The 22,932-nt window shown below is 41.3% G+C and overlaps 1 protein-coding gene, 1 pseudogene and 2 gene segments (V, D, J or C); all 4 read left to right on the plus strand.

The window, feature by feature from the left end:
- Positions 1-20,324, plus strand: part of LOC141145436 (immunoglobulin heavy constant gamma 2A-like) — a 233,597-nt gene extending 213,273 nt beyond the window's left edge. The window contains 2 exon segments of the C gene segment in view: positions 14,500-14,660; positions 19,263-20,324. Of these exon segments, the coding sequence occupies positions 14,500-14,660; positions 19,263-19,271 (170 nt within the window).
- LOC141145464 (Ig gamma chain C region-like) overlaps positions 1-22,932 on the plus strand; it is a 258,076-nt gene that overhangs the window by 88,240 nt on the left and 146,904 nt on the right.
- The window catches only part of LOC141118318 (uncharacterized), a 711,411-nt gene that overhangs the window by 87,775 nt on the left and 600,704 nt on the right, over positions 1-22,932 (plus strand). The gene's annotated exons all lie outside the window — the stretch shown is intronic.
- Positions 5,446-7,702, plus strand: LOC141124087 (one cut domain family member 2 pseudogene; annotated as a pseudogene).

A 22,932-nucleotide genomic window follows, 5' to 3' on the forward strand; every position in this document is an offset into this window, starting at 1 on the left:
AGGGCTATCTCTTTATCTAGGTTGCCGATCTCAACTTAGGAAATCATAACAGATTTACAACATTAGAGGAGTCCTCTAAATAAAACAGCTCAAAAGGAGATAAATATACAAAATGGAAATTTCCATTATCGCTAGTGCTACAATGGAAGTATCCCTCAACTATTACTAATACTACTACTACTAGTATTTCTAGTCCTCACTTGCTAGCTTTTGATGTTAGATATGTACCTGCCCATGTTTTAAACTTTTCAGAAGATATTAGTTAATTTATACGTTGTAATCCACATTTTCCATTTTCATTTGAAGTTGTCTTTATTGCCATGGATATTAGCATATGATTGTTCATAAATGTCATTGTTCATATGTCATTTTTCCATTGACACATTATGGATAGTCTGGCTGCTATTAAAATATGTAAGACTATTGTTCTGAAATTGGTAGGAAAGAGTTCTATTGAAAGTCCTAGCAACGCCATTGCTGGGGTGGGTTTGGTTATGATACCTGTGATAGAGGAAATTAGTTGAAAAACGGAATTCCAGTAGCTGGATATAGATTTGCAATGCCAAAGTATGTGTATCAAGTTCCCAGGTTGCCCTCAGTTATGCCAGCAATCTGGGGAATGTTCTTTATAAATTTTCGCTAATCTAACTGGTGTTAGGTACCACCTATAAAGTATTTTATATACATTTTCCCAATGTAACACACAATGCGAAACTCCAAGGCTAGTTCTAATTGCTCTGGGGCACAAGGTTTTACTCAAACCTGTTTACGGTTCAGAAACCATGGGGGTAATGGGGATGTAAGGCCCATTTTGGACCTAAGGTCCCTGAACAAGTATTTATTGATACAGTCCTTTGGGATGGAGTCTGTCCGCTCAGTAGTAACCTCACTCCAGAGGGGAGACTTTTTAGCCTCCATCGATAGAAAGGACGCGTACTTACACGTACCTATCTTTCAGCCTCATCAGAGGTTCCTATGTTTTGCAGTAGAGGAATGTCATTTTCAGTTTGTGGCTCTACCCTTCGGGCTTTCTACAGTTCCCCGGGTGTTCACAAAGATCCTAGCACCAGTACTGGGTCTTTGTAGGGCCCAATGGATCCTGGTGCACGGGTATCTGGATGACTTCCTGCTAAGAGATCACTCAGTACAGGCTCCAGAACAGAGCATAATATACACAGTGCAGTATTTGAAAAGCTTAGGCTGGATCATAAATACCAAAAAGTCATCCTTAAGACCAGCTCAAAGTCTAAGGTCTGATCCTAAACACGGTCCAAGCAAAAGTATTCTTGCCACCCATAAGGATCTGTGCCCTGAAGGATCGGGGGCGTCAGATAAGGGGCAACTGACAACCCTCCATTCGGATTTGTATGAGTCTTCTAGGGAGGATGGTATCCTCTTTCGAGGCAGTGCCCTATGCCCAGTTCCATTCCAGGCCCTTACAACAAGACATCTTGTTCACTTGGAACAGAGGAAGAAAAGCCCTGGATTATCCAATGTGCTTATCTAATCTCCTCAGGCATGCTTAAGCCTAAACTGGTGGTTGCAGGATAAGAACCTGCGAAAGGGAAAATCCTTTCTCCCACTAACTTGGAGAGTACTGACTACAGATGCCAGTCTCTCAGACTGGGGAGTGACCCTAGACGGGCTCACAGCTCAGGGGAAATGGTCAGGGACAGAACAGACCCTGCCCATCAACGTCCTAGAATTACGGGCAGTATGTCTGGCCCTACGGTCCTGGATGGTGAAGCTTCAGGACTACCCCATCAGGGTTCAGTCTGACAATACTACGGCAGTGGCCTATATAAACCACCAAGGCGGTACCAGGAGTCGTTCAGCTCTAAAGGAGGTGAACTACATACTATCCTGGGCAGGGGGACGTGTGCCAATTATATTGGCAGTCCATATCCCGGGAGTAGAGAACTGGAAGGCAGATTATCTCAGCCGCCAGCAGATCTGCTCAGGGGAATAGTCCCTACACCCAGAGGTGTTCCAGGAAATTTGCCAACGTTGGGGATGACCAGAGGTCGACCTACTGGCAACCAGGTTCAACAACAAGCTACAGCAGCTTGTATCTCGAACAAGAGATCCTCTGGCAATTGGAGCAGATGCTCTGATAGTTCCATGGAGCCAGTATTCCCTGGTTTATGCTTTCTCTCTGATACCTCTCCTTCCACATTTGTTTACGCAGGAATCGGAGAGAGGAGGTTCCAGTCAATCTGGTGGCACCAGCCTGGCCCAGAAGGCCCTGGTTCCCGGAGATTGTGAGACTGACAATAGATGGGCGATGGAAGCTTCCACGTCACCCTGATCTACTGTCTCAAGGTCCTATATTCCACCCCAATTTACAGTCTCTAAATTTGACAGCATGGCTATTGAAGCCAGGGTGTTAAAGGACCGTGGCATCTCGGGACCAGTGGTGTCTACTCTACTGAATGCTAGAAAAGCTGTCACTAGGAAGATTTATCATAAGGTCTGGAAGACTTATATTGCTTGGTGTGAAGCCAGAAAATGGCATCCTCTGAAATATGTGATTGGGAGAATTCTCTCTTTTCTACAGTCAGCTGTAGAAATCAAATTGGCTTTGAGTACAATCAGACGTCAAGTTTTGGCCCTATCAGTATTCTTCCAAAGGCCTTTAGCCTCCCATTCACTGATCCAAACCTTTATGCAGGGGGCAACTCGCTTGCTTCCCCCATTAGATCACCTATGTGTCCTTGGGACTTGAACTCGGTGCTGTCTGTGTTACAGAAACAACCATTTAAACTTATTAAGGAAATTCCATTAGACTTGCTGTCATGCAAGCTAGCCTTCCTGATGGCTATCACCTCAGCTAGAAGGGTGTCGGAGTTGGTGGCCCTTTCATGCAGGGAACTGTACTTGATACTTCACCATGACGGAGTCGTGTTACGACCTGTTCCATCCTTTTTTGACAAAAGTGGTGTCGGCCTTTCATTTAAATCAGGACATTATTTTGCCTTTTTTTTCTCTCAGCCTCGTTTGGCGGAAGAGAGACGACTGCATTCTTTGGACGTTGTCCGGGCAGTCAAGGTTTATTATCTAGATCTGCGCAGATATGAGGATCAGACTCTTTTTGTTTTACCAAAAGGACCCAAGAAGTGGCAGGCAGCTTCCAAAGCTTCCATTACCAATTGGGTCCATCAATAGGTCATTCAGGCCTACGGTCTGAAATATAAAGCTCCTCCCTTTAGGGTGGGAGCTCATTCTACCAGAGGTGTAGGAACCTCCTGGGCTTATCGCCATAAGGTATCTGGGGCTCAGATTTGTAAGGCTGCTACCTGGTTTTCAGTGCATACGTTCACAAAATGTCAAGTGGATGTTCGAGCAGCCGAGTATTCGGCCGCAGTGTACTGCGGGCTGCCATATAAGTTCTGATGGTTATTGTTTGGCAGGGTGTCTCCCTCCCCTCAAGGCTATTGCTCTGGGATGTCCCAGCAGGTAATGAATATTAGCTTGACTCTGTGTCCCATGATGTATGAAAAAGAAAATAGGATTTTTACGTCATACTTACCTGTAAAATCCTTTTCTTTGAGTACATCATGGGACACAGAGATCCCTCCCCTCTTTTCTGAGGATTTGGTGCTTGCTACAAAACTGAAGTACTTCCTGTATGGGAGGGGTTATATAGGGGATCACTTCCTGCCTGAAGACCTTTGGTCTACCAGTGTCCATTCACCTAATGATGAAGTATAACCCAGCAGGTAATGAATATTAGCCTGACTCTGTGTCCCATGATGTACTCAAAGAAAAAGATTTTACAGGTAAGTATTACGTAAAAATCCTATTTTTCTTCCATTGTGAAAATCATGTATTTTTAGGACCTTTAAAAATGGCTAGCTTGTAGGTAGGGTGCAGCGTGGTTCTGTGGCAATGACACACGCAGTCCAAATGCAATGGAACTATATTGGAATATAGTATAAACCCACTGCAAATACAAACCAACCGGGAACACTCTTGGGTTCCAACAATGTATAGAAAGTAGGTTTCAGACGAACTGAGAGCACACGTTAGGAGGGACAGAATGTGGCCTGGCTCTCTAATGCCCAAGCAAGAAGAAGCCCAGAAAGCCCTACGCTTTCCCTCCTCTTCAGGAACCTTTCCCTTCTGCTAGTTCTGTCCCTACCAGACGGGGTACCTATCCCTATTCTATACACTTGCAAAATGCGCACCAAGGCTGGGAGCCAGGGCCTTAAAAAGGCTCTGCCTGACCAAAGAAGGCTGCTAGAGTCACATGGGGGAGCAGCATCAAATTGGATAGTTTCCTCAGTGACCCATGAAACCATAGAAGATCCATGTTCCTCTTGACTTCCTCTCCAACTGAAATGCTGCTGCGCCCCAGTGGTACCTACAGTGGAGAGAGTAGACCGCACCTGCCTACAAGCTGTATACCTGTAATGTTCTCCTTAGCACGAGGAAAAGATTTATTGAAAGAAATAGTCTGTGTGAGGTTCTTAAATAATGCTGACATGCTAAATTCGTAATAAACAGTTTGTTGTGTTTAACTTGAACTTTTAAATTCATTGCGTTCACTTTTCTAAATATATCAGAGATGTATATTATGCCCTCAATATTGGAGATATATTTTTCACTGTGTGGTATCCTATTGTTTATCAAATAGTATTTATAAATGAGCATTAACTCCTGATTGGGATCTCTTTAACAGGAACTCAGACAGTAAAAAAGCTAACAGAGGTTCTGGCCTTCATATACTTTGCTTTTGTAAATTATCCAATCACTTTCTGCTTTCATTAGAGTGGTAAATGAGGGGAAATCTCTCTAATGGATCACCTGATAACAGTAAAATCCAATTTCCTACTAAATTCACATCGTCCAGTCATTGAGAAAAATACAAGGCGTTTTCTGAATGGCACCCATGCTAACTGAGGGACCCTCTGTGTTTAGTATGTAGCAAGGCAGCCCCTTGGCACAGGACCCAGAATACAGCGATGATCACTGTAGTAGCAGTAGCTATTACAGAGATTCTCTGCTTCTACATGGATCAGCCAGGTATGGAATATGCATACTTACATTGGTCCAAGCTGGACTAATGTAATCATGCAAAAAAAAACATACCAGGATATCAGCATTAACACTGTAAGACTATTATGCATTATTTAAAACCACGACTAGAACTTGTAGTGTAGGGTAGACATCATAGCCTAAAATACAAACACTAAAGTAAAATAACTATATAATGCTCAATACGTTTATATTATCTATACCACTACAAAAAGCTGGTTGATGCTTAATCTAAAGCTGCAATAAATATCATACACAAAGACTGGATTCTCAATTTTCGGTGAAAATTTCACTTTAAATGGGTCCTATTGTTGGTGAAGGCTCATAAATGTAGCTCTGACAATATAGCTGATGTTTATAATATGTTTCATATCAACATTGTATAATGATGTGTTTATGACCATATACATACATACCTCCCAACCGTCCCAGATTCACAGGGACCATCCCAGGATTTGATGTAAATCCTGGTGTCCCGGGAAAATCAAAGCTAAGTGCCGGAGTGGAGCCCTGTGTTGGAACAAGTTCCAGCTGTCAAGGCTGGGCTCAGCCCTTCCTTCTCTGAGCTGGCCGCTCAGCTGTCGGCTATTTGCCAGCTCCTATCTCTCCAAAGTTACTCAACTGTTGATGATATCCTGCTCATCAGTCCTGCCTACTTAAATTTTGAACAATATCTGTATGTATTCTCTTCCTTGCCTAGATGCTGACATGCTGTTTAAAAAAATTTAAATCGCCGTAATTACCTTTTATTTTTCTATTCTTCTTTGCACTTCCTGGTTCTCCTCCCATGGGAGTAGGCGTGTTTCTAGCCTCTCCCAGACTCCTGGGAGCTAGTCTCAGGCTTCCCAGGATGCCACTGAGCATGTGCGGGAATGAGCGGTGAATGCTGGGAGCACAGCATTCACCACATCCAGGAAATAAATGCTTGTGGGCTTCAAATGCCCACAATGAAGATGGAAACCGCCTGCAGTGAATAATTTAAGTTATTCTTTCCGACGAAATCTGACACAGACGGACAAATTACACACAATATGTGAGTACGTAATGCTGAGAAGAAAAGTTTGTGAATGAACTCAAAAAAAAAAAAAACAATAGATAGGTGGACCCCCGCTTTAAGCCGTGCAGTCCAGAGGAGCTCTGCCTTCACCTTGGTCAACATCACAGAAACTATCTCCTGCAATCCTGTTCAAGACTTGCTTTGCTTACATCCCTTCTGGCTCCAGATCCTGCTTGCTGATCCACTACATTGATTTCTGACTTCTGGCTTGGCTGACTATCCGTTCTGGTTACCAAACTTTGGCTATGTTTTGACTACGTTTGTTCTTTTTACTTTTATTATTAAACAAGTGTGATTTAACTGTACTTCTGTCTCGGACCGATTTCATGGTTTCTGACACTGGCACTTAGCTCCATTGCCTTTCCCCACAGGGCCGCGCTTGCGCGGGCAGTGGCGTCATTATGGGGGTCAGAACCTGCATTATCACTTAATGCCTGCTAGAGGAGGAGCCTGGAAGGATTTCTTGCACCTCCCCCCACGGCCGGTCTGCAGCACTCAGAGGCTGGTTAGCGTCCTGGCTTATTGCTACCGATGCCAACCCTAGTGACACACCGCTGGGTGGGAGTAGCCATGAGCAGGATCTGATGAGCAGCCACAGCTTTCAGCACCACCACTGGAGGATCCACCAGGAGCTGTCCTCTCCATCTTTCAGGTCTGCTATGGTCTCCAGCATGGCTTCCATCCTGGATGGGACTGGGGACTACCATTTCAAGTCTATCCCCTTGCACTATGCCATGAGCATATCCTGTGACTCCTCACCAGCTGGGATGTGCATCTACACCTACACTACCCTAATGCCATTCCAGTCACTGCCCCCTATCTCCACCATGTCACTGCCCCCCACCACCATCGGTGGCTCTCAAACAATGTCAGTGGTAGTTTCAACCTGATGAAGGGTGACAGGGGGACCCCCTCCATGTACAACCTGTACAGCCCCTACAAGGTCATGACTGGAATGGGGCAGAGCTTGTCCCCCTTTACAGCTACCCCTTTAGGTAATGGTTTGGGCTCCTTGCAAAACAGCCAACAGAGCCTGCACCACTGTGGACCACCTGGGCACAACAGGATGTCCAGCCCACGCTGCCATGCTGGCAAGAGGTGACCAACACCTCTCCAGGGGGCTGTCTACCCACCATCTGCCATGATGCCTCACCTCAATGGGATGCACAAACCGGGCCATACTCAATCTCACAGTCCCATGCTGACCTCCAGCTGTGACAGGCTACCCTCCTTTTCCGGCTCCCAGTTGAGAAACTCTGGCTAGTTGGAAGAAATCAATACCAAAGAAGTGACACAGAGAATCACAGCCAAACTTGAAAAGCACAGCATCCCCAGGCTATCTTCGTGCAGAGGGTGCTGTGCCCTTTGCAGGGCACCCTCTCAGACCTTCTAAGGAACCCCAAACCTTGGAGTAAACTGAAATCTGGCAGGGAGACCTTCAGGAGGATGTGGAAGTGGCTGCAATAGCCTGAATTTAAAAAAATGTAGGTTCTCAAGCTTGCAAGTGAGTGGAGACCACCAGCGGTCTTCAGGATGACCACCAAAGATGCCACTGATGACATTGCTCAGTGTGCCATTGCAACCAGTAATGCCATCATTGAAGTTTAGTAGATAGCAATCAAAACTTGACAAGGGCACCCTTCAACTCTACACTCAATACATAGCGCACCCCTCAACCTAGTACTCTGTACACAGCACACCCCTTAACCCTGCACTCTGTACATAGCGCACCTCTCAACCCTGCACTCTGTACACTGTGCACTCCCCAACTATGAACTCAGTACACAGTGCATCCATCAGCCTTGCACTCTTTACACAGCTCAGCCCTCAACCCTGCACTCTGTACACAGTGTAGTCCTCAACCCTGCAGTCTGTATGTAGGGCAGCCCTCAACCCTGCACTCTACATGTAGGGCACTCCTGAAATCTACACTCTGTATGTAGCGCACACTTCAACCCTCCATTCTGTAGTGCACTCCTCAGCCCTGCACTCTGTAGCCCACACCTTAACCATCCACTCTGTACACAGTGTGCGCCTCAACCCTGCACTCTGTATGTAGCGTGCTCCTCAACCCTGCACTCTGTATCTAGTGTGCTCCTCTAACCCCGCACTTTGTATTCAGATAAAACAAGGGATAATATCCGTGCTAGAATATATCATGAGTATTGAACAATTGTTAATAAAAGCAGCTGCCAAAAAATACATTCATTGCAGTGTATCAAAATACACTGTTGACGCAGACAGGACGCCAGCACACCTTATAACGCAGTTCATTGATTCATATATGGTTTATTTTCATATTATATAGAGCATATAGAGCAAAGTACAGACTGCCAACATGTGGCGTTGCTGTTGGTAGTTCCAGAAATGACCTTTAGTAGCTCTGTAACAAAGTGTACAGCATTAAGTGACCCCAAAAATCTGTAAATTTAAGGATTTCAGCATTGCCCATGTTGTCCTTGACGCTGCATAAAATGTTTTTTCCCACTGCTGTACCCATTTCCCCATTTTTTTGAGTTCCTCAGATATTCCTCAGATATTTGGTGAGCTTCCCATTCCATTTTATTGCATTTGGCTGCTGTAATATTCCTTCAGAGGCCCGAACAAAACACCCAGAATTATTTCCCTATTGGCTTCAGTGAGGTTCTTTTTTACTGGTGAAGCTAAACTGGCCACAAATCAAACAGAGGCATATTTGAGTAACACTACTGACATTGTGGGTATAAATCTGAAATTCAAAGGAAAGAGTTTGGGACTACTTTGAATGAAGCACGTGACACACAACTGGTAAAGTGATTAAATACATGATGGTACAGGGTTAAATGAAACCATACATATGGTTTCTCACAAAAGTGAGTACACCCCACACATTTTGACTTGTTAGTGTTACAAGGTCTCAGGTGTGAAGCAGGTGTGTTAAATATGATGTTATCGCTCTCACTCTTTCATACTGGTCACTGGAAGTTCAATATGGTACCTCATGGCAAAGAACTCTCTGAGGATCTGAAAAAAAGAATTGTTGATCTACATAAAGATGGCCTTGGCTGTACAGATAGATATTATGATGGCACATTGCAATTCATATACAGTATATACACAAATATCATCATAGCACATTGCGATATATAATAATGTTGTTGTGAGCTGATTTGTAATTCATATCATAAAAAATACATTAAAATCATTGGTGATTGCAAAATATAAATGCATGATTATAATAGCTGCATCCAAAAATCTCAATGCATTTAGTGGAAATCACTTCACTTCCTCAGGAGCAGGAAAGTTCACATAGACATCAGTTGAACACACAGGAGCTCTTCCAAATCAGTATGAACAAAATAAATTACTGAGCCACCTAGCTCCCTTGTTGGCAGAACCACTGCTCTTCTTACCAGCCCCTCTGACTGTGTTGTTCACTTGGCTTGCTTAGCCTTTAATTGCAGCACCCTGCTGGATGGCCCAATGTTGGCTTCTAGATAGGGGTTCTCCTAACAACCCAATAGGACCCCATCTGACTCCTGGAATGAGACCTTCTGTCTCTTGGCTGCTGCCCCCTGGGTGATACCTCTTGTCGCTTGAGTCCTGGCTGGAGTACCTCTGATCCCTGGGTGAGACCTCCTGTCTCCTGACTCCTGGCTGGGGCACCTCTGACCCCTGGGTGAGACCTCTTGTCTCTTGACTCCCGGCTGGGGCACCTCTGACCCCTGGATGAGACCTCCTGTGTCCCACACTGGGAGCTGTCTCCAAACTGGGCGCCCTGAGCTATCATCAGGCTTGAATGTATAGTGACCCTGCACACCTGTGTATTCAGACAGGCCGCAGGCACCTGGTAAAATCCAGACAGAGGATTGAAAGTTCCGATCCAGAACTACAGAATCCGAAGAAAGTCAAAAACACAGCTTTCTCAGCTCAGAAACAATAGTCCAGAACCTCGCATTTACCCTCAATTTTCACAGTGGCAGGGTCTCGCTCTGTCACATTAGACCCTGAAACTGAGCTGCAGCACGGTGGCCAAGACCATACAGCGGTTTAACAGGACAGGTTCCTCAGAACAGGCCTCGCAATGGTCGACCAAAGAAGTTGAATGCACATGCTCAGCATCATAGCCAGAGGTTGTCTTTGTGAAATAGATGTATGAGTACTGCCAGCATTGTTGCAGAGGTTGAAGGGGTGGGGCATCAGCCTATCAGTGCTCAGACCATAAGTCGCACACTGCATCAAATTGGTCTGCATGGCTGTTGTCCCAGAAGAAAGCCTCTTCTAAAGATGATGCACAAGAAAGCCCGCAAACAGTTTGCTGAAGACAAGCAGACTACTATGGATTACTAGAACCATGTACTGTGGTCTGATGAGACCAAGATAAACTTATTTGGTTCAGATAGTGTCAAGCGTGTGTGGCGGCAATCAGGTGAGGAGTACAAAGACAAGTGTGTCTTGCCTACAGTCAAGCATGGTGGTGGGAGTGTCATGGTCTGGGGCTGCATGAGTGAGGCCGGTACTGGGGAGCTACAGTTTATTGAGGGAACCATGAATGCCAACATGTACTGTGACATACTGAAGCAGAGCATGATCCCCTCCCTTCGGAGACTGAGCTGCAGGGCAGTATTCCAACATAACAACCCCAAACACACCTCCAAGATGACCACTGCCTTGCTAAAGAAGAGCTGAGGGTAAAGGTAATGGACTGGCCAAGCATGTCTCCAGACCTAAACCTTATTGAGCATCTGTGGGGCATCCTCAAGCAGAAGGTGGAGGAGCGCAAGGTCTCTAACATCCATCAGCTCCATGATGTTGTCATGGAGGAGTGGAAGAGGACACTAGTGGCAACCTGTGAAGCTCTGGTGAACCCCATGCCCAAGAGGGTTAAGGCAGTGCTGGAAAATAATGGTGGCCACACAAAATATTGACACTTTGGGCAGAATTTGGACATTTTCACTTAGGGTTGTACTCACTTTTATTGCCAGCGGTTTAGACATTAATGGCTGTGTGTTGAGTTATTTTGAGCTGTACACTCACTACTTTACATTGTAGCAAAGTGAAATTTCTTCAGTGTTGTCACATTAAATATATTTACAGTATAAAGCACAGTATAAGATAAGATAAGGAGCATGTACACCTGTAACAGTTCACCCAAATCTGCCAGCAAGACTTTAACAATGTAAGTAAGGAGTTTATGTAACTATTTAATGATGTAGCCATGACAAAGAACTGAGAGAATGGGGCAAAGACCACTGTGGTTCTAATGTACACAGTTAAATGCGTGTATCTAAATCTTCATGGAAGCCAGAATTAACGTTCAGATCATTTTTCAGATCACTTCTCATTACCTGATGGGTACATACAAAAACCATCCTTTAAGGACTTATTTCTTCTAAAAAGTGCCAATGTTTCATGTAAAACGAACCTTCCTTATGTTGACATACACTGGATGCTTAATGGAAAGGAAAAGATAAGCGAGTACAATAAGGAAAAAAATAAACCTGGCAATTTGTCCTGGATAGAAAGCACCTTGGAAATAAGCTTAGAAGAATGGAAAACAGTCTCCAACGTCTCCTGCAAATTGCATCCACCCAACAATGTACTGCAAGAAAAGATGACTATCACACGGTCAAATGGTACGTTGACTTGCAAAGCTCACTTGTGCTTGCTCTACTAGAGATTAATGAATATTGTCTTATCCCTTATAACATATTACAAAAAAAAAAAACAGAGAACACACGTTTAATATTTGTATTAGCATTTATAGCCAATTGATGTTCTTCATATTGCTTCGTAAAGCCAAATTCTGGGCATTAGAACGCACTAGGTTTAGAGCAGTAAATATGCTTAAAGTGTATTTCTTTCCACTTTTGCATCAAAACTGGGATAGTATATACTTTATATTTGTTATTGTTCCCATTCCTGTAGTATGCGAATGGGCATATGCAAAAAATAGAAAGTTTTAAACAGTTATTGTCTCTTGCGCGCAAAAAGCTATAGGGTAACCCATTTTAAAAAATTGTAGAGCACATAAAGTAGTAAAGAGTTTTTTGCCATGGTGAATATCCAGTCAGGTTTTATCTTTTGTTTGAATCAAAATTAAAGCAATCTGATTGGTCACCATGGGCAAGTTCTTCACCTTTATGACAAACTTTCTTTAATAATAGAACCATAAGAATTTGATAGGCCAGTTACATAATTGTTCATAAACATAATTTACTCATTGTAACATCTACATTATAGATCCAAGTGTGATAAAAGCACCAAGAGTATACGTACTTGTAACTAATGCCGAGAATGGGACAGAAGAAGACCAGCTGAGTTTAATCTGTCTCGTGAAAGCATTTTATCCAGAAGACATTTTTGTAACCTGGAATGTTAATGACACCATAATCAAGGAAGATGTTCCAAACTCAGAAGATGTCACATGCGACCATAAAAGCCAACAATGCTCATTTGTCAGTCATTTGTCCATTTCAAAAGAAGACTGGGTTGCAGGAAGGATTTACATCTGTCAAGTGGCTCATATTTCCTCTGAACTCTACTACATTAAAAATATCAGCAACTCTAATGGTGAAACTACACACCCAAGTATGTGTTATCTCAAATAAATCATCAATTTGTGTACAAATAGTTTACTCATATACTATATTAAATGTAAAAATCTGACAAGCTCTGTTTTTTTCTGCCTCTGTTTGATTCCATTACTTACAATGAATATATATGATCATGAAATAAAATAAAATGTAACTCAATCTGCTAACCAATAAACAGTTGTTAATATTTCGCTCAGTGTTGGCTATCAGTCTTATTTGATAAAGACTTCTTATTCTTAAGTGCCAATTGACAAGTGCAGAAACACAAAGTAATTAATCAGAATCCATCCTGTATTGACTTAGATTAAGTGAATTCTGTTTGGCTACTGTCAGTTAATTAGCACCAAAGAAATACAACTTTCGAACTCGTAAGGGGTTCAGCAAATGGTGAAATTTCAACCACTTGGCATTGCTTGAAACCCCTTTGGGAGAGAAAGAACACACTTATCTCTAAAAAATATTCTGAATGACTTATGCCAAAAACCTAAACCTAAAAGTTGCTTGCCTAACATTGAATAAGGATGGGTTCACATTGGTGTGCTGTGGTTCGAGCACAGAATGATTATGTGTGTGTTTTACATGCAGTTTTAGGTGAACTTCCATTGACTTCTAGTAGACCATGCATTTTTTAAAAGCGCATCAAAGATGCAGCATACTGGACTTGGATACACTTTCATTTGCCCAAACACAGTGCACCAGTGTGAACCTGGCATAATGATAATTCAACATATTTTCATTATCAATATATGCCTATTTGCAATATGACTAAGTTATTAAAGCCTTTGTTACCCTATAAAATAAAATTGATCCTGTCCCTTTAAAGCATGTTATACAGCACATTGCTTGTGCTGTGTAATTTGGCCCCCTGTATCACCTGAAATACCTGGCTGATCCTGCCTGCTTCTGTCCTCCCCCGTAAACGGACCACAGTTTATCATAGCTGCTGAACCCTGACACCGTGGTCAGTTTACGTGCCTTCGTCATCCGCAGCTCTCCTCTGTCCTCCTCTCCCCCCTCCCTCCCTGCCTGTTAGCTTGTGACAGTGCCCGCCCCTCCCCTCCTGCTGCTATCATAACTTGATAATTTTCTGTCAATCCCCTGTGTTAGATAATGCAATGTCTCCACTGTATGTGCTTTATTAAAAAATCGCTCCTGTATACGTTATTTACAAGCTCCTCTCTCCCCTCTCCTCTCCTTCTCCCGACTGACGTCAGCGGGGGGAATCTTGGCCCCTCCAGCTGTAGCTGTCAGATCGGAAGAGGGAACGGCGGCCAGTCACGTGAGCACCGAGTGGCGCCCTGAAATAAGGTATACAGGGGCATTGACATAGACAATGGAGACATTGCATTATTTAACACAGGGGTTGGCCAGAAAGTGATAAAGTGGGTTTACACCCACTTTAAATAGCCTTAAATAATACAGTAAATGACATGTAATGGGAAACATACCTACATAGGATTTATTAGGCAAATGAGCATAACGTATAACTTATCTGCATACATCCTCCTGTGAAGGGGGCAAAACATAATTATTACCCAATTATCAACTAACTTCAAGCACCGTTGATAGAAATTTTTAAGGCACAACTGACTTTCTTTTGCAAGCAGTTAAATGGGACTATTTCTTTTATCTCATGGCTATTTAACCAAGGTGAACCAATTCATAAACTTATGGACATCTTAGATATGTATGTTCAAAAAAATTAAATAGGAAACCAAAAAAGTAATTAGCAATTTATCCAGTGGTTTTGTTTTTTTATAAAGTTTCTGTTGGTAAATTGGCAATTTCATTGAAGGGTGATAATGAAATATGGTTATGTTCTACTTTCAGAAAAACCTTTGTCAACTGACAATTTTTCTGTCTACCATGATGATGGAGGAGAAGACCTTAATGATCCGGAAGAAATTACCAATATATGGACGACATCATCAACGTTCATTGCTCTCTTTTTGCTGACACTAATTTACAGTGGTTGTGTCACTTTTGTAAAGGTAATTATAAACTAGTTGTTCTACAGTGTACAAAAAACAACTAATAAAGCAAGTATTTAAAATAGATGCATACAGGCCAAATCAGTAGTGCACTTTTTTGAACTGTAAGTGTTATTAGTTATGTGTTTCACATGTTGCCATATTGCTTCATAATATATTAGTTTAAAATGTTTTATTAGGGCTTTTGAAACATGGGCCTTCTCAATAAACACACTTTAGGGCAGACACATGCATGCACACATATGCCATTGTCAGGGCAGAAACATGCCTACACTGTGTGCATATATGTACAGTATGACCCTGGTGTGTGTGCACTCTGATACTGTGTGTGTGTGTCTTCTCTTACACTCTCAGCGTGTGTCTAACTTGACACTGCTAACCTGATTTATCAAAGGGGTTGAGAATCTTCAATAAAAAAAAAAAAAAAAAAAAAATGTGTGAATGAATAGTGACTTCAAATATCCACTTTGAATATCCCATAGTTCAATTGTTCACTTTGAATATCCCATTAATTGCAGGTAACCTAAATAAACAGGACGTTGATCTTCACATTGAATAACTAACGTGAATATTCACACAATTTATTTTTTGAAGATTCTCATATTCTGTCTGTGTTTGATTTAATTAAGTAGTAGTGCGTGCTCACTTTGCAAAATGGATTTTCATTTAACTTAGTGAATATGGTGAAGCTAGGTGAAAAATTCATTTTCCAAAAGAATCATTTGCAAACGAAATGAAGGATCTACGAATGGAGGATGAGCGGATGATTGATAGGTTGATTGATAGGCCCTCTTAAGTCATAGACCAAATATCATTTATAGAACATGTAGTTTGCACTTCTATGAATAGAGCAGCTAGCTGGAATGGATGGACTTTGTCGGTGAGGTAGATTTACTAAAACTGGAAAGTGCAAAATCTGGTGCAGCTCTGCATAGAGTCTCTTGATGAGAATCTGTGACAGCCCCTTAATTTTAACAACCCTTGCTGCATCAAAAGATTATGGTGAGAAAGGTGAGGGGTATGGAATGAGGAGGATTTCTAATAATAGAAAAAGAGAACAGGACGATAATACTATGCAGTTGTGGTGCCACATCCAGTATTAGAAGCAAAAAGAAAATCCCCTATGGTGGACTTTAAAGGTACACTAAGTTAAAATTGAAAAGTATTGAGAGTATTATAGTACAAAAATTATTTATTCATAATTAAACATAGTAGCTAAAATATGCATATGAATATAGAATGTATAAACAGTTCATAACATTGTCACCATATTCTGAAAAGAGACATGAAATCCTCTTGCACCCAACGTGTTTTGGAGTACAGTTTTCTCCTTCTTCAGGGGTGTATGAAGAGGAAAATATATCTATAACGTACAGTTGCAATAAAAAGTATGTGAACCCTTTTGGAATGATATGGATTCCTGCACAAATTGGCCATAAAATATGATCTGATCTTCATCTAAGTCACAACAATAGACAATCACAGTCTGCCTAAACTAATAACACACAAATAATTAAATGTTACCATGTTTTTATTGAACACACCATGTAAACATTCACAGTGTGGGTGGAAAAATTATGTGAACCCTTGGATTTAATAACTGGTTGAATCTCTTTTGGCAGCAATAACTTCAACCAAACCTTTCCTGTAGTTGCAGATCAGACGTACACAACGGTCAGGAGTAATTCTTGACCATTCCTCTTTACAGAACTGTTTCAGTTCAGGATTATTCTTGGGATGTCTGGTGTGAATTGCTTTCTTGAGGTCATGCCACAGCATCTCAAGTCGGATTGAGGTCAGGACTCTGACTGGGCCACTCCAAAGGCATATTTTCTTCTGTTTAAGCCATTTTGTTGTTAATTTACTGCTATGCTTTGGGTCGTTGTCCTGTTGCAACACCCATCTTCTGTTGAGCTTCAGCTGGTGGACAAATGGCCTTAAGTTCTCTTGCAAAATGTCTTGATAAACTTGGGAATTAATTTTTCCTTCGATGATAGCAATCAGTCCAGGCCCTGATGCAGCAAAGCAGCCCCAAATCATGATGCCCTCACCACCATACTTCACAGTTGGGATGAGGTTTTGATGTTGGTGTGCTGTGCCTCTTTTTCTCCACACATAGTGTTGTGTGTTTTTTCCAAACAACTCAACTTTGGTTTCATCTGTCCACAGAATATTTTGCCAGTACTGCTGTGGAACATCTAGGCGCTCTTGTGCAAACTGTAAACATGCAGCAATTTTTTTTTGGACAGAAGTGGCTTCCTCTGTGGTATCCTCCCATGAAATCCATTCTTGTTCAGTGTTTTACGTATCGTAGATTCGCTAACAGGGATGTTAGCATATGCCAGAGACTTTTGTAAGTCTTTAGCTGACACTCTAGGATTCTTCTTCACCTCACTGAGCAGTCTGCGCTGTGCTCTTGCAGTCATCTTTACAGGACACCCACTCCTAGGGAGAGTAGCAGCAGTGCTGAACGTTCTCCATTTATAGACACTTTGTCTTACTGTGGACTGATGAACAGCAAGGCTTTTGGAGATACTTTTATAACCCTTTCCAGCTTTATGCAAGTCAACAATTCTTATTCGTAGGTCTTCTTAGAGCTCTTTTGTGTGAGGCATCATTCACATCAGACAATGCTTCTTGTGAAAAGCAAACCCAGAACTAGTGTGTGTTTTTTATAGGGCAGGGCAGCTGTAACCAACACCTCCAATCTCATCTCATTGATTGGACTCCAGCTGGCTGACACCTCACTCCAATTAGCTCTTGTTGATCTCAATAGTCTAGGGGTTCACATACTTTTTCCACCTCCACTGTGAATGTTTACATGGTGTGTTCAATAAAAACATGGTAACATTTAATTCTTTGTGTGTTATTAGTTTAAGCAGACTGTGATTGTCTATTGTTGTGACTTAGATGAAGATCAGATCACATTTTATGACCAATTTGTGCAGAAATCCATATCCAAAAGGGTTCACATACTTTTTATTGCAACTGTAGTTGAAAAACAATGAATATCTGACAATATAAAATTGCAATGAAAATAACGGTTGTGAAAATAATTAACGAGTACACTTACATATGTTTTTTGGTGACGGGGTGAATTCAACATTCCATCATATTACGTTTAAAAACAGGAAATATATATATATATATATATATATATATATATATATATATATATATATATCCGTAAGAATGGTATTTGTTGACTCTCTACTTCAATAGCATAGGCATCAGAAGAGGTTTTTTTAAAGCTATATTGTGTTTCAAATCACCCAGGGATTCCCCGCTCCCTCCACATCCAACAGAGGGGGAGTGGCCAGGAGGACTCGCTGGGGTCCGAAGTGGAGGGATCCTGCCTTTTATTGCAGGATCCCTCCACTTCCAGCCCAGCGAGTCCTCCTAGCCACTCCCCCTCTGTGGGATGTGGAGGGAGCGGGGAATCGGCTCCCTGGGTGTTTTGAAACACCATATAGCTTTAAAAGACCTCTTCTGATGCCTATGCTATTGAAGTAGAGAGTCAACAAATACCGTTCTTACTGATATATATATATCTCTTTCCTGTTTTTAAACGTAATATGATAGAATGTTGAATTCACCCTGTCATCAAAAAACATATGTAAGTGTACTCGTTAATTATTTTCACAACCGTTATCTTCATTGCAATTTTATATTGTCAGACATTTATTTAGTTGTTTTTCAACTATGTTATAGATAGATTTTCCTCTTCATATCACCCTGAAGGAGAAAACTGTACTCCAAAACGAGTTGGGTGCAAGAGGATTTCATATATGATTTTCAGAATATGGTGACAATGTTATGAACTGTTTATACATTCTATATTCATATGCATATTTTAGCTACTATGTTTAATGATGAATAAATAATTTTTGTACTATAATACTCTAAATACTTTTCAATTTTAACTTAGTGTGCCTTTAAAGTCCACCATATGGGATTTTCATTTGCTTCTAATAATAGAAGAGGCATCAGCACAGGGGAAACATCCTACTGACTGAAAGATATCTCCCTTCTGCTGAATTGTTAATTTTGGCAGCACTTAGGCTTTAACATTTGTGGAAGCAAATTAAACATAATACACCTTGTTTGAAACTGTTTGTAAGCCCTGAGTTTAAGCCCATATGAGTCCGTTTTTTTTCATTCACACAGCACCTACAAAAGGGGGGGGGGGGTAGAAACGCAAAATAGGAAAAAGTGCGGGGATACAGTGCAGCAATTGGAAAAAAAGCAAAGGGAAAAATGTTGTGTGAGCCAATGGGTATGTGAAGCAGAATGTGTATAGGAAACCTCTGGTACTGCTCATAGAAAGCAAGAGGTGCCCCTCCACAAAGTAGAGCTGGGAGGGGGGCATGAGCACTGTGGAAAAGAGCAGGCAGGGAGCTGGAATATGCTCCCACAGGGTGTAAAACTGTACTTGCGCTAGAGTCCTCAAAGGCTTCTGACTTGAAACAGTATATGCTCTTCTTTATTTATATTACAAAGCATTATAAACAGGAAATGCTCATCTGTATTTATAATACAAAATATTATACAGGGCAAAATTGTATTTTCTCTTTTTAATATAGTATTTTTTTTTTGTTTTAGGTTAAGTAAAAGTCATTGAAGTGAAAACCTAAACTGTGAATTCCATTACTCAAAGTTATTAAGAGTTTTCTGCAACATTTTTGGCTGATGTATCAATCAACCTTTCAGGGTATGTTAAAAGAAAGGAATACGCTGAATACAATACAGAAATTGTTTAATCTGAACTATAGAAGTTTAACTGCAACCGAGTAAATCATGGCAAGCATAACATGGATATGTATTACAACAACTGTCTACTGATGCTAGACATGTGTGGTTTGTTTTGTTCCAAATTAATATTCAGACTAATTTTTCATTTTCCGGAGATTCGGATATATCCAAATACCCAAATTACAATATAAACAAATTTCACCGAATGCTCCAAATAACGTAATGAAATTCATCCACATTTTGGAAACTTGGACTGAAAATCGGATTGAATTTTACATTTACATTTTTACATATTAGAGTACCATTTCGAAATAATGCTGTTTTTGTTAAGCCAAAGATGATTAAAAGAGTCACTGTAATCATTTGATGGAGATTTTTCTTTTGTTTGTTCACTTTGCTGCATTCAAATCGAAAATAATATAACATTTTTGTTTCAACCGATTTGAAAATTTATCGATTTGAACGCTTCGAAAAAAAATCTGTAAATTCGAAGAAAATTCGAAATACGAATTCCGAATACGAATTGAATGAATCAACTGAATTGAACTCAACTAAATAACTAGATTAACTAATCAAAAGGAAAAAACAATTGTTTTTGCCATGCATATGTCTAACTGATGCATGACATGATGTTATGAAGGATGTATTCAAAATTCATGTATTCATGTATATAATACATAACCCTCTGTTAATCACAGAAATACCTAATGCTGGGTCTTTAAAGACGTTTTTTTTTATTTGCATAGTTAGTACATTTGTAATGCTGTAAAGCAGTAGAGATTTAGAACCTTATACATTGTAGTCTTGCTTTCTAGTTGTGACTGATTTACAAATAAATTGCTTTCCAATTTTGTAAAAGATTTTGGTGCTGTTGTTATAATTATTCTTAATAAAATTATTATTTCCAAATAATTTTGTTGTTTAAGGCTACAGTGATATATTTTTTGGAATGTGCTGATTTACAAATCTTACCTACAACTTTACACAGATTTCACCAAAACCAAACCTAGGGTTTTAACCACTTTTAGTTCCTGGTGCAATACATCTGGGGTCCCAATGCTTTCTTTGCATACACATTTTTCCTTTTACCTGTTTCTTTTCCATAGGCAATCATGAAGGGTTGTGTTATCAAACACAGCCATTTTAAAGTAGAATTCCAGTCAAACTCTAACTACACTTAATAATGATCCCTCTCCCCTCCTACCACTTATTATGACTAACCTGTGTAAGAAAAGATCAGTATACTTGCCTATTTTCACGTCCAGTCATGTGATCTCCCTTGTATCAGCAGTTGCAGGGGAATCGAGACAGTGCTTGCCAATGGTTGGTAATGCTTGGGTGCTGTTGTCACCCATAAGCTTATTATGGCCAATTATTTTCGGTGCTCCCTCCTCTCCCCTGCAGCCTGCGCTGGCTGACATAGGGGAGCCAATCACGTGACTGGACCAGAACAGCCTGAAAATAGGTAAGTATACAAATAATGTTTACAGCATGGGGTACACAGTCATTGGATATGATTGACATATAGGATACAAACAAATCAAATATTACAAGTCAATAGATACATATAATAAAATATAAATATCAGATAGTACACATGATATATAAAGAATTACGGGATTGTAGCCTGATATTTCTTGGCACCTATTGTTGAAACGCTATGCATTTCATGACTCACGTTTACTCATCAGGAGTATGGATGCAAAAATTCAATCACTGTAAGTACAGAAAAGTCAGATATATAAATATAATAATAAACCCTTCATAAAAATGAGGGCGGGAAAGTTTTCTGAATGATAAATAAAAGTTCCCTTAGAAGGCATTTGGATATACTAGCACTTACAGATCAGCCCAAGAACTGAACTGGCTCATGCGGGGGTGAAGGGAGTGGAAGAGGGGGTCCCCATTACATGCCCAGCCCGGAGCTGAGGAAACCCAAACCTGGTCAGAGGGTCAGCTAGTAGGCAGGTCAGGCCATCACAATGCAATCCCAGAGAGGATAGATGATCTAATAAAAAACCTGCACCAATCTGGAAGATAATGATTGTATGGTGAGTGGTGTGTGAAATTGATGAATTGTGAAAGTGTGGAAAAAAATGGAAAAAAATTATGAAAAAAATGTAAACAATGAGTGTATGAAAATATGAAAAAGAAAAAGTAAAAAAAAAAAAAAAAGAAACACAAAAACCCTGAGCAGGAAATGAGAAAAAAGTGTGAGTGGAGTTACAAAAGGACTCCTGCCTACCTTGCATGTGTATAAAAAAGTGTGAGACCAGTGATGTGGTGTCTCTCTCATAGTGAAGGATTGAAGATTGATTTCCTGGCCAGACCCCAGCTCATATAACCAAGATCCAGTGCGGGTCCCCTCCAGAGTCATACTACACTCTGTGGGCTGGATTGGGCAAAGATACGGATCATCTGTCCGGCAGGAGTGCTGGACACAGATTCGTACCCGCCCGCCCTGAAGCTTAAGGTGGGTAATAAGCGTCCATGCCCTCCCAGCATCCACTAGGACGCGGCTGGCAGGGCGCTGTGCATGGCGCCGATGCGCAGGAGGACACCCCTGCCACCACCCAAATGGGGCAAGGAGGGGAAGCACTACTGCGCACCGCAGCTCCGGACCAGGCACACAAAAAGGGACACCCCTCCCCCAACCAACACACACACACATCCAGATCAGGCTCGAGACTGGAATTTATCACATTTGTTCAAAACGAACAAAAATATAGGTTTATAGGTGTACTAAATGTGTGAATTGTAAGTATATATATATGTAGCGCACAACCCCCGTAGGAGCTGCAGTTTGTGTGTTCTATCCGTAAATCACATTCACCACCTAGCCCATTGCAACCCATAGAAATCCATAAAAGTCCATATTGTACTTTTCTCTTGCTTTTATTTGTATAACATGAACTGGGATAGGAAAAGGGGTTTTCTGAGATGCTCTTTTGCTGCTTCATAATCTTTCCTTTGCCTCCTTATGCAAAGACTTAGAACAATGCAGATAATGAAAAGTCACTCTGAATAACTTCTCATGGGAAAACGGGAGTAGTCTGGTCTTTGAGAACAATGAAAACGAATAGTAAAGAGCCACTCTGAATAACTCTTTGCATATAGACTTAGGTAGATTTACTAGAGAATGCATAGGATGTTGTAGTTAAGAGTCACTCTGGATAACCTCTTCACCCGTAGACCTTTTATAGAACAATCTGTATTTCTATCTGCTCAGAGCTCTACCGCCGCCTTTTGACCACTACTTCCCGTCTATACAGTACTTCCAAGTTGAGCTAAAGAAGAGATTACTCTGAATAATTCCTCCCGCCTGACTGATTGGAAACCCTGGGCATGTTGAACCTTGAAGTCACAGACCATTAGCGCCTGCATCACTGACTTGCGTACCAACATCCTCAGCCTCTGAAAGTACCGCTCCCCTGGGCTTTCACTCACTTGATCAACAGTCCATGTGCCACTCACAAACAGTCGATCGCCCAGTCTTCTTCCGCTTAGTTGCTACTTCCTC

The sequence above is a fragment of the Aquarana catesbeiana genome, linkage group LG01, assembly GCF_042186555.1.
Source record: "Aquarana catesbeiana isolate 2022-GZ linkage group LG01, ASM4218655v1, whole genome shotgun sequence".
In the NCBI taxonomy this organism is placed as follows: domain Eukaryota; kingdom Metazoa; phylum Chordata; class Amphibia; order Anura; family Ranidae; genus Aquarana; species Aquarana catesbeiana.